Here is a 19,358-nt window from a genome sequence, read left to right as displayed (position 1 = left end):
TATATATGATCATTGGAGAAAACTGTAGTTGATGAAATTCATTACTTAAAAAATAAAGGTTGTCGAAACTAGCTTACTAGCTAGGCTTTTTTTTTTTTTTTTTTTTTTACCTTTATCCATGGTCCATACTTTTTGTTTTCAAAAAATGTGGATAATGGTTATTCGGGACGAATCATTTTCTTTGTTGTTGACATTGAGCTTCACTTATTCAAGTGAAGTGGGGAAAAAATACAAGATATAAAAATTAAAGAAATAACACAGTTAAGAGTGAAAGAAAACGAACAAGTTGAGATCAAAATGGAAGGTTTTTCACCATTGTACTTCATTTGTTTGTTCAATTTCTAATCCATACAACCAGAAATTTTCTTGATCATCAATGGGGCTTTGTGGAAATAAAATCCCAAGGTCAAGCAATGGCTTCAAGAAATCATCACTTGTGCAATTAATGCTGCCATCAAAATCTTGCAAAAATGGTTCGGTCCAAAAATCATCCATGCTTACTCCAACCACTTGCCTAGAACTAGCATCATCTTCCACACCCAAACTCTTGGAGTTCGTGCTTGAAGATGCCGTGTTAGACACTGACGATATGCTCGTTGATATTGGTAGTGGGCCATTAAGGATCGGCATGCTTTCAAGTATGTTATGAGTAGTAAGGTCCAACACTGAGTCAATATCACAAGCTTCATTCATCTTATCTTCCTTACAACTACTTCCCCTTCTGAAACCATATCCCTTGGTTGGATTAGATATAAAAGCAGTTGAACGGTTCTTTAGGGATGAATGCCAGTGGTTTTTAATCTCGTTATCTGTTCTTCCAGGTAGGTGTGTTGCAATGGTAGACCATCTGCATATATCAGTATATTTAGCAACAATTACTACCTCCAAACACTTCAAAATATGTAACATTTTAGCCAAAAATAAATAATTAAATAAATAAATAACTAAAAAAGAAAAAGTACCTATTTCCAAGCGATTGATGCAATTCTAGTATAAGTGTGTCCTCTTCTTGGCTAAAGTTTCCTCTTTTGACGTTCGGACGTAAGTAGTTTATCCAACGTAGTCTACAACTCTTCCCGCACCTTGACAACCCTAAAACCAATATTGACATCAAGTGTTAATACTGAAGTAAACATCCAGTCATCTAAGGACAACATAAAATAAAAAGTTTTTAACAAGTTGAACCTGCATGTTTGGGAAGTTGTCGCCAGTTGGAACAGCCATAATTAGCAACATAATCTATCAATTTCTGATCTTCCTCAGGTGTCCATGTTCCCTTCTTTAGACCATTCTTGTCACAAGTTGGAGTTCTCACCATCTCTCTACCTCTTACTATCTTACTGTCTTACTCTCTCTAGTTCTCTTAGTCTCTCTTTGGGAGATTTTGATTTCTGTGAACGATGGTGAGGTTTTTATATGGCCTTGAAAGACAGACAGCAAAAACGTGCAACACGAGAGGAGTAATATTAAATCAGCGAGACAATATTGGAGTAACACTAACGATAGAAAGTGAATAATTAAAGAAGAAAGTGACGGGAAGCTGGGGTCCATCCGCGAAACTTCTTTGGAGAAACATTACTCACACTATCGGTTATCTCCTTGTGAAGCAGCCACAGCATATATCACACGTATTTTCTTCATTTTCTAAGCTAGTAGCGAGCACGAAACGTAATAATTTGAGTGGTGGGCTCCTCCTACGTCACTGCATTATTTTGTGGCAAACATGGGTAAACTATATTCAATTATTCATTGCAACCGGTAACTGGTCATATTTTTTTTGTTAAAATATTAATTTTTCACTTTTTGATGTTGTATCAATATTATCAACTTATCTTGACAAATGGCTTTTGGACTAATGTATCAAGCTATGTAAGAAATATATATCTTTTCAAGTGGTTTAGGCTACAAGTCTCATACTTTATAAACGAATATGTATAATTATGAATAGATTAAGGTTATATATATATATATATATATATATATATATATATATATATATATATATATATATATATATATATATATATATAACTTTACCATATATATAGCGTAATTTAAGCAATTTAATTTTTATGTCTATTAATTCTAATCGGACTAGGGACGAAATGACAATAATTAATACATTTAATCAAGATTTAATTCTATGACTTTAATTAATCAATTAAAATTGACTAACTAAATTGTCGCGTCCCCATTTTCAACCCATATTTTTATTTTTATTTATTCAAATATATTAGAGTATAATTATATTATGTGGAAACATGTTGCGAGTACGTGTGTGTATAGTCTAACCTTGCCCTTCTCACGAATCAATGAAATACCTAAAAAACATTTATAATCAATTAGGTAAGAACGAAGCTTAGTTGGTTTCCCAAAATACCATATACTACACTACATATATCGGTCCCCGCCCACTAAGCATATAAACGGGTCCCGACCAAACGACACAATGGGCCCTGCCCAACCAACTTATAAATAGGCGCCACCCAATCTACATGATTGGCCCCGCCCGACATACATACATAATCGGCCCCCGACCGACATACATAACCATATTATAGACATAAAGACTACATTTTTAGGATCTAGTACTACAAGCACATATAGGCTATACTTTCTACTATACTAGCTTCGAATACACTAACATTGAGCACATACAGACTATATTATCGGCTCTACTCTACTAGCACTTATATCCTAACACACATGGATATGTATTGTAATATAAACTATAGCGAGGTAACTCACCTGGATAATTACTCAGATGATTGGCAACTATCTAGGTGATTCTACTGGCGATCCAACTAGCGGGTAACGCACCTAACAAACATTAACATATAATACTATGACTTATTAATCTTTATGACAAACTGGTAATGAAAGCTAGATATTTCACTAATCCCAATGAATACCAAGAGTTCAATCAAATAAGGATCAGCTAGGTAGGATAGTTGGGAAGCATGACAATTTCGACATATAGGCTTTCTAAAATCCAACAACCAAGCCAATGTGACCATTCTAGACCCCTTTCTCGTAAGTAGATCAATCAGTATTATGACTAGAATCACTGATAATTCTTATCTATACATTCATAACAATGACTATGAATACAAATATAAGTTACACTTAAAGCATAGTAAGTGTAGCCTAACTTACATAGAGTTTAAGCGAAAACCGAGAAGATCGCAGGCAAGGCTTCGATACTGAGCACTTCTATTTACCCGACCCTTTGCCTTAATGTTTCAATAAAGTGAAGTTCCTCAGACTCCCAAAAATACTCCAAAATCCGGACCAGAGAGAGATATGTGAGAAAGTTTGGTGTAGGAAAGGGAGGGGACATATGAGGGTATTTATAGGCGATTTTACCATATTCTCCATGTGAATCTAAGGTGCAAGCCACGTGCTCTTGCGATGTCGCTCTCCCAGCTCGTACCACATGTCACAATTCCGGGGGTCCGCATCCTACCGTCTAGAAGCGATGCGCGTTGTGTGATTCAAGAATAATTATTTTATAAAAATCGTATCTTTCTCAAACGAGCTCCATTTTCACGTTCTTTATATCCACGTGTAGCTATCGACGAGATCTGCAACTTTTCTTTGGACTCCATCGGCTAATTCTCAATTTTTTTTAAAGTTATATATTTAATAGGCTTAAACAGTTAAAACTTGTATAAAAATCATAACTCGTTCGTACGACATTTGTTCTTGACTGTCTTTATATCGACATAACTGTATTTATGAAATCTTCAACTCTTGTTTAGATTGTTTTGGCTAACAATCAACCGATTTCTATTACGGTTTCTGTGTCACGCACTATTGCGCCAAAACTTCTAAAAATCATAACTTCATGTTAGATGCATTTTACATGCATCTTTTAGCACGATATTTTCAGTATTTTGTTATAAAAAGCCTAATATCTCCCTACTATTATTTGGAATTGCATACAACTCATTATATTTGAAGAATGCTCGTACTACTCACTTTTGTTATGACTTTTATGGAAAATTAGAGAACATTGAGAATACGAAACATCGGGATGCGTTCTAGGAAAGCATGGGAGCTTAATGGAGTCGGAATTGAAGAAGGATGTTGAAGAATGACTTGGTACTGCTTAAAAGGAAGAACTGCAACCGAACATCAACAATATGAAAAAAATGAGAATCACATTTCCTACTTCTGCAGTTGCATTTGTGCTTTGAGGTTTTCTACATGTCACAAATTCGATTTGAGAAAAAAAGACCGGAAATGCGATCGCATTTCTCACTTCTGCAATCGCACTTTACCTTCGAAGATTCAAGAAGTTCCAAAATGGCATCGTACATCATCAATTCACTTCGGGACGCGTTTTCATGAAAAATGTGATCCCATTTCTTATATATGCGATCGCCGAAATCTCCGAATTTTGGATGGACGTATAATAAGGCCCTTATAACATTCATGCAACCCTAAGTTTCGACCAGGGCGATCTGAAGAACCCGATTTGATCTATGTTATCAGCTTAGTAAAATTTATCAGTTAGATATTAATTTCAACTTTTGTAATTCGTTTTTAGCCATGTCAGACTAAAAACCCTAGATTTCACTTTTGTAAACGACTCTTCTTTTCGTGCAAGGTATCATTAGGCACAACTTTTGATTGTGTTTACTGTTTAGTTTGCTCAGTTTTATGCTTAATTGAAAGTTTGATTTTGATTCAATTTCTGTTGGCCACTTTAATTGTTATTGAATCATTCCAGTTAACTGATTTATCTAGATCCGTAATTGTCTTTATTAATCAGTAAAAGTAACAAATATAAGATTGGTTCTGTTAGGATTAACTCCAATATAAACTGATCAAACAAGTCTTTACGCTTCCGAGCTTGTGAGAAGTATTAGACTTTACTGGGAATTTTGCATTGTGTCTAATGCTACTTTTCTAAATATATTAAGAGCTTATCTGGTTAATTCAGTAAAAAGTAAGGTTTAATTCAAAGAGCTTTTTTTGGTTAAACATTTTAGTAACAGAAAATTGTTAGAGTTTATTAATGATTTTCAGTACCAATTTAATATTTACACAACTCTATTATCGTGTTGAAAGTTATTTTCATGATTAGGAGAGTCACTGCAAAACTGAAATTGCTTTTACTCTCTGAATTTACTCTAGTATTTAAGTTGGGTTTTTTCTTTTATAAATTTCTGTCTAATTTAGTTTTAGTAATCAACAAAATCCCCTATTTTAATTTATGTTAAATTAGTGTGTGCCTTATGCAAGAGAGGCATAGACCTTAGGACGTGTTCCTATGGATTCGACTCTGCTTTCCTGTACTATCGCATAGTGTATTTGAGCAATATTTTATTTAAATTATTTATTTGTTTAGGTGTTGTGCACGATCCTAACAAATTGGCACCGTTGTCGGGGACACAACAAACACTAATATTTTTATGCCAAGATCTTCACATACATGTACTCCACTACAACTCTATCCAGAAATAGAGAAGACATCAAGAAAACTCGGAAAAGAAGCACTTCAGCGGAAAACGTGACAGGGTTTTTTCGTATCAACATTTTCTCTAGCATTAGAAGAAACAAATCTGCAAGGAAGTCCCTTGTGGAATGAGTGTGAGATAACCTGTCCATCCTTTCCTAAAGCACGCCTATCCTCACCTACCTATAGTCCGTTCAAAACCTACAAACCACTACCCTCCATTAAATCTGAAGCACCCGAACCAATTGATTAAGATACCGAAACAGAACTAGCCATGAGCGAACATGTAGACGATCCTGAAAAGACTCTCAGAGAATGGGTGGCTCAAGATGTTACACACCAGCCTTTGTATATCACATTTCCAGAAGCCCAGAACTTTGAGCTGAAGTCTGTTTTACTTCATCTTCTCCCAACTTTCCGAGGTCATGAGAATGAAGATCCACATAAGTTTCTCAAGGAGTTTCACGTAGTATGCTCTGGGATGAAGCCACATGCTATCTTGGAAGACCATGTCAAGTTAAGGGCATTCCCCTTTTCTGTCCAAGACGCAACAAAAGAGTGGTTGTAAGATCTCCCTTCTGGATTAATCACTACATGGAACGAGTTAGCAAATCTTTTTATGGAAAAATATTTTCCAGAAGCGAAAGTGTCCAACCTCCGTAGAGAAATCATTGCCATAAAGCAAGGAAAAAAGAGAGGCTCTTCACACTTAATGGGAGCGTTTCAAGAAGTTACTGGCATGCTGCCCACAACATGGAATCAATGACTATCAGTTATAGCAGTGCTTCTATGAAGGACTGAACCTTGTAGAAAGGAAACTGATCAGTGCTTCGATTGGTGGTTCTTTTTCATATATGACGGCAACTGAGATCTGAGCATTAATAGAGAAGCTGCAAACAAAATCAAAACACTCAACAAATGAAGAAGAATGGTATCCAGACCAGCCGCAAGGAGTAAAGGAAATCAACAATGCCTACCTTGAGTCTCAAATTTCAGAATTAACAAAGGCTATTCCTTTACTAATAAAAGAAAAGGGTGTTCAACCAAAGGTCAAATCTTGTGGGATATGCTTGAAGACTGGGCACCCAACAAACATGTTCCCATTATTGTAGGAAGACACTGAAGATCTCCAGGCCATAGGAAATTATCAAGCACATCAGAGACAGTTTGATCAGCGACGTAACAATTAGGCTTCAGGAGAATTCCACAACAACTTTCAGCAAAGACCCCATTAGAATTTTCAACAAAGAAATCAGTACCAACATCCACCTGGCTTTCAACAACAATCTTTTCAGCAAAATCAGCATCACTCCAATTATCAGCAACCACCTGTCCAACAACAAGCTAACAGTTCCAGCATGTCTCTATAAGACATTGTTAAAAGCCTTACTATCAATACCCAAGCTTTTCAAAATGAGACCAAGTCGAGTATCAAAAATTTGAAGCAACAGTAATCATAACTCCCGAACTCTATGAGCAAGCTGGAAGCACAAGCACAAGGAAAGTTCCCATCTCAGACTAAGAAAAACCCAAAGCACAATACTTGTGTCCTGACTCTCAGAAGTGGTAAAAACTACAAGGGACCAGATTAACAAGAAGATGAGGAAGAAGAGATTGTAGTTGAGCAAGAATCTGAAGTAACTGAAGAGGTGCAGAAAAAAGACAATTTTGCTGAAGTTGAGGTTAAAATTACACCATGGTTTACTGATATAGTAAATTATTTAGTTTCCAGAGAGCTCGCTTCAGACCTCACTCGAGCTTAGCAAGAAAAAAAATAAAGAAGGAGGCGAAACGATACATTTGGGACGAGCCCTATTTATGGAAATATTGCGCTGATCAAGTTATTAGAAGATGTGTACCGCAAAAGAAGTTAAATAAATTTTGAACTTCTGTCGCACAGAAGCTTGTGAAGGGCATTATGGTCCACAATGAACCGCACACAAGGTTTTGGACAACGGTCTTTATTGGACCCATATTTTTCGTGATTCGTTCTTGTTTTGCAAAACCTGTGATCGGTGCCAAATGACCGGATCTTTAACCTCTTGAAACCATATTCCACTCACCCTGATTCTAGTATGTGACATCTTTGATAGTTGGGGGATAGACTTCATGGGTCCATTTCCACCATGATTTGGGTTTGTGTATATCGTTCTAACAGCGGATTACATGTCAAAGTGGGTTAAGGCAAAAGCTACACGAACATATGACGCGAAGGTTGTGGTTGATTTCGTCAAAACTAATATTTTTTGCTAGGTTTGGAACACCAAAAGCCATCATCAGTGACAGGGGCACAAATTTCTACAACCGCACCCTTTAGGTCGTGTTACACGCCTGATGTCTGTTGGATTAATGTCTAAGTCCATAACTCTATTTGGTATGTACTTGACCCGGCCCGGCATGGTCCATTTGGGTTGCACTTCACCGGCACAATTTATATGGATAGTCTTTTGAGAATAGTATATTTATGATTTATATTAATATATTATAAGTTCTAATATATTAATATGGAATCATATTATTTAATTAGTATTGATCAAGAATTAATTTAGAATTAATTAAGTGATCAAAAAGAACTAATTAAATATGGACTCTTATATATATGGAATGGGCCAAGTTCATTTAGGTTGGGCTAAGCTTTCATGGATAGTCCATGGAGATTTTAACCCATGGATCCTATGTAAATGAAAGGTCATGGGTATTAGGGTTTACATGGTTGTAACCCTAATCCTCCATAATATATAAAGGGGTCCTTGGCTCACAAAATTGACACAAGTGTGTGAAAATAAGAGTGGGCCGATTTTAGTGTGCATACATATTCTCTCAAGTTCTTCCAAGGTGTTTTGGTGATTTGTGATTCCATTTGACGCTTCCACACTATTGGGGCTAAGCTCTTAAAGCTTGAAGACATCAAGCTACATCAAAAGGTATGTCATCTAACTAGAACTTTGTAGTATAGGTGCTTCATAATATGCTAGTTAGGATGAAACCTTGGAATAGTTAATATTTGCATGTATAATAGAGAAAACATAGATCCAAGGTTTATAGGGTTGCATGTACACCATAGGAGTGTTAGAATGCTCAAAACTCAACAGTGGTATCAGAGCCAGGGGGTGTTTTCTGTTATATTGATGCAAATGTTTTATTTTCAAGTTGAAAAAAAAAGGAAAAAAAAACATGACGTTTGTCAAATTTTAAGATAATTACTTGTTTTTGTGAAAAACTAATTATTTGTAAAATTTGAATCATTTGCTATATGAGTTGAATTAGGTCAAATTTAGTAAAATATAAAATGATATGATTATTTTATTAGTTTTAAAAGTTTGATCTAAAGAGTTTTTTGAAACCTCCATAAGTTATGGATATGAAAATGTTTTTAAAAAAATTGATTCAAAGTTTTTTATGGAGTTACAAAACTTGGTCTTAATGTTTTAAAGTATTCCGTAACTTGTTCTTAAGTTATGGAACATGAAAAGTTTCATCATAAAACAAGTATTTAACTCCATAAGTTATGGAATCCAAAAGTTTTCAAGAGTTACAAAACTTGCCCTCAAGTTTTGGAATTTGAAAAAAGTTTTTTATGATAAAAAATAAGAATTGAATTCTAAAACTCTTGGGTTCATAACTTAAACAATTAATTAAATGGTTTTAATTTTGAATTTAATAATTGGAATTATGATGTTTTTATTGAATAATTCAATTAACTCTTATAGACTTTATTAATAGATAACTAAAGTGTTTAATTAAAAGAGAATTAATAATTCCATAATGACATGGTTTAAATTTAATTAAATTAAGAGTATAGTTTAATTAATAGATTAAACCACCAAGTATTTTAAATGTCTAAAATACACCCTTATACTATTATAATATTAAAAGTTTAATATATTATATGTATAAGAGCAAGTCGTCTTACCATTAGTAGGCCTCATTCACGAAGCCGGTCTATAAGGGGGGTATAAGGTTACTGCCTATAAAATGGCAGTTTAATGGGTGTCCACTCTCACCCACCGCTTCCTTGACTGGTGGAGGGTCGTTAGCCGAACAGGTAGGACAAGGACTATAATTCTCCCTTCATTATAAGTATAATGATAAATACTAAGTAACTAAACACTTATAAATTCCCAATCTTAGTTACTTAGGAAAATGTGAATAAGGTGCTAATCCATGAAATTACACTTTGCACTTTGTTTAAGCTGTTAGTGGAGCGTGTGTGGTTAACCGGCACACTAACCTGGACTTAACAAGGTAGGCAAAGGGTAACTTAATGTTTATCATAGTATCATTGGAGCGTGTGTGGTTAACCGGCACATCGATTGAGGGGTAAATATTAAGGGTACCAAGTATATTTGCATGGTTACTTCACACCTTGTTTTGTGATCCTCGGCATCCCAGTCACAAAACCTGAAGGGCACACTCGAGATTGAAACATGCCATTGAAAAGTTCAATGAATCTCAAAAGAATCTAGGAGTTTCAAAACCAATTAAAACCTAATAATACATTTCGTTTATCTTGGTGGAAATTGGTGAATCGTCATTCACCTACCTTCAAATATTTTATAGCTTGGATTACGGCATCCCTCTTCCAAGTTATAAAATAGTTTGTTGGGTCCTAGCCTTAATATATCATATTAGGTGTTATATTAAGGACTTAAATCAACTTTACGTGAATTTCTCCCATTGTTGATGTCTGGTTTAGACAACAATGATCTTCCTAAACCAAGCTTTCCTAATAAATATGACTTCCCGAGTTTGGCTCATGGAAGTCGTACTTCTCTTCCTCCATCTCCTCCAATTATTCTCCCTAACCCACAAGTTCAAGGTCACTCAAGCCCTAATGGCAAGCAAGGTCTATGTGTGATCACATCTTAGAGATGAAGTCACATATTGACAAGCCGGGAGAGTTGGGTGTCAAAGTCTTGAGAAAGTTGGATGTTCAATCACTTTCTAAGTCACATAGTGAGTTCCTTTGGGACTACTATGAAACAGACTATGACATGAACCTTAATGATCATATCTATTTGCTTGGTGCTGCTGAATCAGCAATGATTTGGAACGATAGTAAAGCAAATTTGATTAGAAGATCAACTTCCCAAAAACTTTATGGACAGTGACAATGGTGACACTGGAAATCTAGAAAAAACATTCTCTTCCCAATGGAAAGGGATTGGCCATAGTCAACCCGGTTGACCAAATGGTAAAGAGAAAGGCTAAGTCTGAGATAGTCCTATTACCAAAGGGTCCATATGTTTATTTTGCCAAAGGAAGGGGCGTTGATTGTAGAGCTGCCAAATTTACCTAAGGATGTTAAAGTCAATAAGTTTGACTCTACATCAGGTAGAGCCCATTATCTAACTCTGTTAAGTTCTATTCTGAGATCCTCATTACATGATGTGACTGGGTTACATGTTGATGTTTTAAGAATCAAAGAATAGAGAGAAATCTTAAAGGAAGTATATGTTGATTCTGATCGCGAAGGTGGATTTCGATCGCATCAGAATTTTGAGCAGTTGCTTAAGAAGTTATGATATATTGCTAAGGAATAGATAACAACAATTTTCCGTGTGGATTGTAAGGATAAGTTTTTCCGCAAAGTTTTAAAATAAAAGAAAATTGTTTAATTTTATTTATTTGAAGTATCCTTACAATGACATTTGTGGAAAATTGTTGCTTATATGATTCCACTGACAACAATATTGGAAAATGGATTTGATTCTTTCATTTGTGGTAGTGTCTAAATTTACCAAATCAGGAAAGTTCCTCATCACCCAAGTTTCAATTGGACCGAAACTTGGAATCATGCAAGTTGAATAGTATGATGAATGAAAACTTTCAAGCATTGGAAAATCAAGACTAATTACTTGTTCACATGGATGTGTGAGTCAAGTGAAGGACTAAAGGGATCGAGTACACATTCTTGTGCACTGGTCATGTCCACCACAAAGCTCGTTAAGACTATTTGATTTACTAAAGTTTAGTAAATATGGTTATACTTACAAGTTTAAGTATAATTCTGAAACATTGGAAAAGTCTCAATATATGGCAGAACGAATGGGAAGAATCAAATTAGGCAGAAAGATAAAAGTTTCTCAAATCTGAAAAGATGGGAGAGTACTTTAGTATCATGTTTGTGATCATCTTAGTGCATTCTTATGACTAAAAAGAGGAGTCATGAATTGTTGAAATGGTTAGGAAGATGAGTCATACTTCGTTCCAAAACAATTCTTAGAGTCATACTCCAAGATTGTAACTTGAGTGACATATCTTAAAGAAAGGTTTAAAACACTTGTCAAATGTAAGAGTAAAAGTGTCCTACTCTTGTACATTTGAAATAGGTAAGTTGTGATGTTTTGGATAAAACAAAGACCAACTAAGGCCGATTGTGTGAAGTGTTTGTCTTGATAAAGAATCTGCACTATCTCTTGAATATTTGGCAAGATAGTATTATATGTCAAGAGGATAGTGGGAGTCTTAAAGATCCTAAAAAGAATTTCAAGAACTAATCAAGAATACAACCTGAGGTTCTTCACTAGCACACGACTTGAGGTTTATAACCTATCGTGTTGACATATTCTGTGCCCATTCCAGTTAAAGTTGGCTTTGCATAGGAGTTCTGAAAGTTCTTAATTGGTTGCATAACAACTTGGAAGCAATGGCAGGCCCTGTACTGCCAGGTGGCAAGAAGTTAAGATTGCATAAGTTCAGTCCATATGAGTTTGGATTTGTCATTATCCTTGTCTTGTGACTATGGATTTGATGATTCACATGGATTAGAACACATACACCATAAAATCTAAGGGTCATAAGGTTTCTCTCCGATTCATGAAAATGATGGTGAGGAAACACTTCCACAAAGTAGATTTGAAGCAGATGGCAAAAGGTCTAAACAATTGAGACTATGATTACGGCATCCCTTTTCATAGTTCTGAAATTGTTTAGACACACATGCATGCTATCTAAGGAAAGGTGTATGATTTTGATAAAGTTTTATCAAAGCATCTCATATCAGAAATCTGAACTTTGGTAAGAAAGTCAATAAAGTATTGATTTCTAGAAGTCCAGCTGATTTCTGAGTACATGTCAAAGCTAGTGGGAGCATAAGTGTTATGCTAATAATTATCATGTTAGTGGGAGCATGATAATTATTGTTAGTGTTGCAAGTTAGCAATGTTAATTATAGAAAACAAAAGTTTCAATTCGTGAGGCTGCAGGGATTGAAAAAGTTGTTTTGCTATAATTAAGGGAGAAGATATACTTCATTTCAGTTCTAAAGGCTTAGATTGAGACCTTAATCATCTTTAGTCAAGAATATATATATGAATTTCATGTTGGATTGGTTCAACTTAAGGAAATTCTATATATTGCGTTCTCAAAATTCGATTATGATTACGGCACCCCTCTTCATAGTCAAATTTTGAAAACATGGCAAATAAAATTATTGTAGCAAAAGACTGGTCTAGAATCATGTCTTTATGTGATACATCATGAATCGTGTACCATTTGCTTTGGGTACAGGATCGATTGCATGTGTTATAATATTTGTCATTTCTAAATTTTTCCAAATGCCCAGAGGCATTAAGAAGGGAAAAGGTCTAGAATTGGATATGACTAAAATGATTAAGCAATTGTCGAGGACAATCTGAGGTTTACCAAAGATTGGTTGCTCAGGGACAATTGGAAGTATAGTGCTAATTTTGGAAGGACCATATTGACATATTCTGAAAAGAGGCATCTCTTATTCAGAAGTGATAGTCAAAATGAGAATATGGAGTTGTCTCCATAGGTGGAAGTTATCTGTGTAAGATTAGAAAACTTAATGCAAGAAGCATGTCCAAAGCAATGTACTTTGAATATGAGGCTTAATTTCCATGGAGTTGATCTCCATTGGAATACCTTATAATGACTGTTGACAAGTCTTTGTGACTTTGTACATATTCATTACAGGAGGGTCAGTGCATATAAGTTTAAAATCTAAACATATTTCGATAAATGATAGGAATTTGAAATTCTCACATTTTTCGATAAGGATTTGGGAGTGTGAAATTAGAATCATTGAAATTATGTTTAATTGGTTTATTTCACAAAGTAAGGATCATAGACAAACATAGAGTGTATACTTGGTGTATGGCAAAGCTATTGTTTAAGAAAAACATAGTGTACATGCTTGGAGCATGGGACAACTAGTGTTTTTAATTCAAGTATAAAGTTGATAAAACCGAAACAATGAATAATGAGTAATCAGTATGGTGATAAATAAAAGTATTTATCTATATTCATAGCGTTTGATACCATATTTGATTCATTTATTCTTGTGTTTCACTTTGCATGTTTTGACTTCCAGAATAACTAAGTCACTCTTCCTGAATGATTAAATTATTCAAACCATCCACAGTCGGTCATATGTTGGAAGTAGATATGAATCAAGACTGTCATGGGTTGGTTTGTAGAGGTCCAAGTTGGTGGACAAAGTGGTGCTACAACACTCATGAGTGCTCATAAGTTCTGAGTATTGGATTCAACCCGCGCTCATTTGAATCACTTCATGGATTTTATCACGAGTGATCATGAGACGATAATATCTTATATTCTTCAAACCTAGAGATATGAGTTGTTACTATGAGTTGGTTATACATTGATTGCACGAAAACGCATTGGTAACTCGATGTTATAAAACGTGCCTTTGTGTATGATTCAACAAGTAGTAGAACAAGCCATATGAGTCGAAGTTTATCCATTCCTTTTACCTTCGGGATAAAAGCGATATCTGTGGGCCCCTCGGTGATTTAGCGATGACACATGTGAGTGCTTGGCCAAGCCAGGACTGATTTGATTTTTTCAATCAGTTAGTCATCATAAATCGAAAATCAGGAAACAACAAATGGACAGAGAGAATGATTATAATCCATGTCTCAGTCCAGATGATATCTAGAATGGAGGAATATGTGATCCCTTATCTAATGGACAAGTCATTGACAAGGTCAGAGTTCGACAGTGGCTTTAAGAGCTACGATTGCCAGTTAGGTTTTGAAGTTATACTCAATAATAGTTTTAGACTTATCCAATTGGGAGACTGTTGGATTAATGTCTAAATCCATAACTATATTTGGTATGTACTTGACCCGACCCGGCATGGTCCATTTGGGTTGCACTTCACCGGCACAATTTATATGGATAGTCTTTTGAGAATAGTATATTTATGATTTATATTAATATATTATAAGTTCTAATATATTAATATGGAATCATATTATTTAATTAGTATTGATCAAGAATTAATTTAGAATTAATTAAGTGATCAAAAAGAACTAATTAAATATGGACTCTTATATATATGGAATGGGCCAAGTTCATTTAGGTTGGGCTAAGCTTTCATGGATAGTCCATGGAGATTTTAACCCATGGATCCTATGTAAATGAAAGGTCATGGGTATTAGGGTTTACATGGTTGTAACCCTAATCCTCCATAATATATAAAGGGGTCCTTGGCTCACAAAATTGACACAAGTGTGTGAAAATAAGAGTGGGCCGATTTTAGTGTGCATACATATTCTCTCAAGTTGTTCCACGGTGTTTTGGTGATTTGTGATTCCATTTGAGGCTTCCACACTATTGGGGCTAAGCTCTTAAAGCTTGAAGACATCAAGCTACATCAAAAGGTATGTCATCTAACTAGAACTTTGTAGTATAGGTGCTTCATAATATGCTAGTTAGGATGAAACCTTGGAATAGTTAATATTTGCATGTATAATAGAGAAAACATAGATCCAAGGTTTATAGGGTTGCATGTACACCATAGGAGTGTTAGAATGCTCAAAACCCAACATTGTCAACTGCTTATCACCCACAAACCAACGGGCAAGTTGAAGCTTCTAACCGGACAAGCAAAAACAAATATTCAAAAGTTAGTGTGGATTCTTGTCAAAACACTTCATTAAATTGGTCTTAGTTCATCCTTTGTTTTTAACCAAAAAACATCACAACTACCAATTATAAATGTGCCATAGTAAGAAAACATTAATACTCCACATTTAATGAGGTGTTATAAACCTACTTAGTATAGAAATAAGCTTCAAGATACGATTTGTAGTTACTAGAGTATGACTCTAAAACTTGATTTGGAAACGAAGTATGACTCATCTCTCGATTAAACCATTTCAATAATATTTAAATCCTCTTCTTATTCAAACAATCGCACTAAGATGTTCTACAAAGATCAATTTGTGACATAGTTCCACAATCATTAAGATGATCATAAAACATGATAATAAAGTGCTCTCCTTTCCTTTCAGATTGGAGAAACCTTTATCTTTCTACTTAATAGATTCTTTTTATTCGTTCTGCCACTCTTTGAAAGCTTTCAAATGTGTTAGAATTATGCTTAATCTTATAAACACAACCATGTTTACTGACCATCAGTAAATCATGACGAATATACTTATCGTCCTTTGTGGTGGATCTAAATAGTCCACATCAATGAGTACTAGATCCTTTAGTCCTTCACTTTGACTCACATACACATGTGATCAATGAATTAGTCATAATCTTCCAATGATCAAGATTCTCATACATCACACTATTCAAATTGCGTGACTCTAAGTTTCTCTCCAATTGAAACTTGGGTGATGAGAATTCATTTTCACTTGGTTGATTATGATATTTCCAGAACTGATATAACTGAGAATCAAATCTGTAACGCCCGTGTTTCTAGGCTAGACACTAATGATGATGTAATAGCCTAGGCCAACCTTTGTAACTTGTTTTGAAATAATAAGATGTATTATTTGATTATTATGTGTTTTATGCTTAATTATTATGATTTAATGAATTAAGGATAAAAATAATCGTCGAAAATAAATGTTAGACAAACCTGATATTTATGAAGAAAGTTGTAGTGGTTGAAATAAGGATTCCGGAGATATAAAGAATACTGAAATCCGAGTTATAACGAAGAAGTTATGACCTGTCGAAGTTTCGCGACAGAACCGACATGACGCTGTGTGACGTAAAAAGTGAATTTACGATAAAGTGCTTTTTAGACTTATCAATCTAAACGAAAGTCGTAGTGTTCGTTAAACCGAGAGCGTGCATAAAAAGAATGCCCAAATCTGACTTCGTATGAGGAAGTTATGATTTTTCTAAGTTTCAGATCAACATTAGACAACTAAAAAACTCGAATTTTAGATCGAGTGATTTTTAGCCAACACAACCTAAACGAGCATCGTAGGTCTCGTCAATAATAGTACAACGGTAAAAAGACAAACGAAAACGGACGTCAGATGAAGAAGTTATGAATTTTTAACGAATTTTCCTGTCCCGGTCTGTTAAAAATAATAATATTAAAAATAAAGTAAAAATTAGTCAATGAAGTCCAAACGAAAGTTGTAGAGTATAATCTCGCCTATGCGTGCATATAAAGAACGTTGAAATCGGAGCTCCTATGCGAAAGTTATGAATTTTTGAATTTTGGGGCACAAAATCCAAGAATTTTCGCAAGGACTAGGCCAAGGTTTGCCCACATCACCCACTCCTCGCAGGTGCCCCGTGTCCGACGCGTGTCGCATCGTTCTCGAGTCCGAAGCGCGTTCCAACCAGCTGCTAACGCGTGTTGCTTCGGTGGCGAGCCCTCACATCCGACACCTGGCCCCTCGCATGCGAACCGCGTGTCCTCCCTCTTCTCTTCGGTTTGAGGCTTTCACACCCTATATAAAGGGATGTGCGAACCCTCCCGGTTTTGGTTGGACCTTTGCACACTTTTTCACTTTAAACCTTATTTTAAGCTATTTTACATTCCCCGAAGCCCCGGGATCATACCTAACACCCGAAGAACGTTCCGAAGTGCCCGAAGACCCCGAGAAATTTATATTTTCGGTTTGAAGTTCAACCCTCGTAAGGCCCAGTTTTCATTAAAACTCCCGGTTTCATCGGAACCAGTCGTTTTAAGAAACGAAGCGCTGCCCGATTATCGTTAAATCAAGTGAGTGTATAGTCACTTTCATCTTACACATAGATATGAAGTATTTTATATAAAAATATGTGTTGTGTGTATATATGCTGTTTGTTTATTTAAGATGGATGTTGAATAAATGTTTTGCATAGGTTTTAAACTGTATATGTATTTTATATCTACAAATATGTTGGGTAAAACATGGGTAGATGAAATAGTTGGTATGTGATGAAAAAATGAGTTGGATGATGAGAATAAAGGTGATATAGATCATGAGATGAGGGTGAAAGGTGAAAAGTGAGAAAAGCCTTTACCCAAACGTTGGCCCCCGTCATTCAGCAGAGTATGGATGAAAACCATGGACTATTCTAGACGGTCTGTGGAACACTAGCAGGCTCGCAACCTGTAGGTGTTGTGAACTATCTGTTCATCAGATGTACTCTAAAAACCCATTGACATGCATTGCAGGTGGATTCACGTGAATAATGTTGTCGATAAATGAGAGTTGTGGACTTAGCACATGTTGTATAAACCTTGGAAGCTATGGAAATAGTTCCTGTTGTATAAACCCCGACGACGATGTACTTCGTGCCAATTTGACATCAAATTGTTGAGGAAAAGCAGTGTTGTCACCCCGACGGTTGTGTTATTTGACATAAATTGCTGAGGAAAAGCAGTGTTGTCACCCCGATGGTTGCCTTATTTGACATAAATTGCTGAGGAAAAGCAGTGTTGTCATCCCGATCAAAATCCTTAGGCTAGGTCTATGGTATAGATGTTTAGGGACGTAAACTGAGGATAACGGGAACGGGTAATCAGGGTTATTGTTGGTTGATGAAATTAATAAATTTATTGTTGGTTGATGAAATTAATAAATCTATTGTTTGTTGATGAAAATTAATAAATTATTTAGTGTGGGTTGAAAACCATATATGCTCACTAGGCTCCCAAGCCTGATCCACTCAGTTTGCTATATTACATGTAGTGGAACATGGGCATAGTTGGACGATGACGAAGGATTTTGGATTATAGGCCAGTAGATATAAATAAATGTTGTAAGGCCTATATTGTACTGTTTATGCTTTTGATCTGTATCGGAACTTGACATCCCAAGGTTTTATAATACAATGAAACTACATTTCTTTAAAAAATGCTTTGAGAAATATTTATCATATTTTGTTTTGGGAACAAATTTCGCAACACCTTTTGAAAGATTACTCTGATTTTAATTTAAAAAGCATAAATGAAATCGGTGTTTTCTGGCCGAGAAAATGGGGATGTCAGAGTTGGTATCAGAGCATTAGTTTAAGCGAACTAGGAATTTGTAGGATTTCTAGACTTAAACTTAGAATGCTAAGCGATGACCGTGAGATGAGTGTCTACCATATTTTAGACACGAGCACTAGTATATTTTAGGAAAGATGCCTAAAATGCATTTATGTGCTAAATGTTATACGTTTTTCATATATGCCATTATTTGATCGGATCTATGGTCTGTTGCCGACCGGATCTAGAAATTTTATGTGTTCAGATTTCTAAACGTTTAATTACGATATTAGAACTGGTATGTAACTTTTCGGAGTAATGAGGAGGAATACGCGTCTAAATCTTCTCTATTATATTCTCGACTCGATACACTGAACGCATGCTTCTGTGAACATAACGCCTTGGTGAAGACTCATAGCAAATTGAATAAATAGAGGAAATGAGAAGGATTACGATAGTGAATGATACCTATCAGAAGATATCGTAAGAGTGGAATCTCTCTTTTCGAATTCGTCTGATAAAATAACGTTACGTATAGAGGAGTATGGTACGTACGAATGTACACATTTGATTCGCAGGATGATAGAACGATTGGTGTAATTCCTAAAGTTGTCCTATCGTCTGGTGTTTCCATCACCAACCGAGTAGATTTAGAATTGTTGTTGAAGATATGCATGGAAGAAGTCC

At 35.4% G+C, this 19,358-nt stretch overlaps 1 protein-coding gene across 1 annotated transcript; it reads right to left on the bottom strand.

Moving 5' to 3' along the window:
* Positions 1–244: 244 nt before the first annotated feature.
* Positions 245–1,410, bottom strand: LOC145107462 (transcription factor MYB30-like). Its single transcript, XM_079044361.1, has 3 exons — positions 1,186–1,410; positions 963–1,092; positions 245–847 (listed from the first exon to the last, which is right to left on the bottom strand). Exons 1-3 carry the CDS (start codon positions 1,316–1,318, stop codon positions 310–312), a joined length of 801 nt encoding a protein of 266 aa, XP_078900487.1. The 5' UTR covers positions 1,319–1,410; the 3' UTR covers positions 245–309.
* Positions 1,411–19,358: the final 17,948 nt, after the last annotated feature.

Source organism: Lactuca virosa, chromosome 4 (genome assembly GCF_052849685.1).
Source record: "Lactuca virosa cultivar CGN04683 chromosome 4, Lactuca_virosa_CGN04683_v6, whole genome shotgun sequence".
NCBI lineage: Eukaryota > Viridiplantae > Streptophyta > Magnoliopsida > Asterales > Asteraceae > Lactuca > Lactuca virosa.
Note: the sequence above shows the minus strand (reverse complement) of the source record. Positions and strands in the feature narration are given on the sequence as shown.

What these genes read in the sequence shown, in the direction of transcription:
- LOC145107462 (XM_079044361.1), bottom strand. Translation starts at nt 1,318, where the DNA reads ATGGTGAGAACTCCAACTTGTGACAAGAATGGTCTAAAGAAGGGAACA. An exon ending in ACAACTTCCCAAACATGCAG is followed by an intron (nt 1,093 to 1,185) that starts GTTCAACTTGTT and finishes TATTGGTTTTAG; the next exon opens with GGTTGTCAAGGTGCGGGAAG. An exon ending in CATCAATCGCTTGGAAATAG is followed by an intron (nt 848 to 962) that starts GTACTTTTTCTT and finishes TGATATATGCAG; the next exon opens with ATGGTCTACCATTGCAACAC.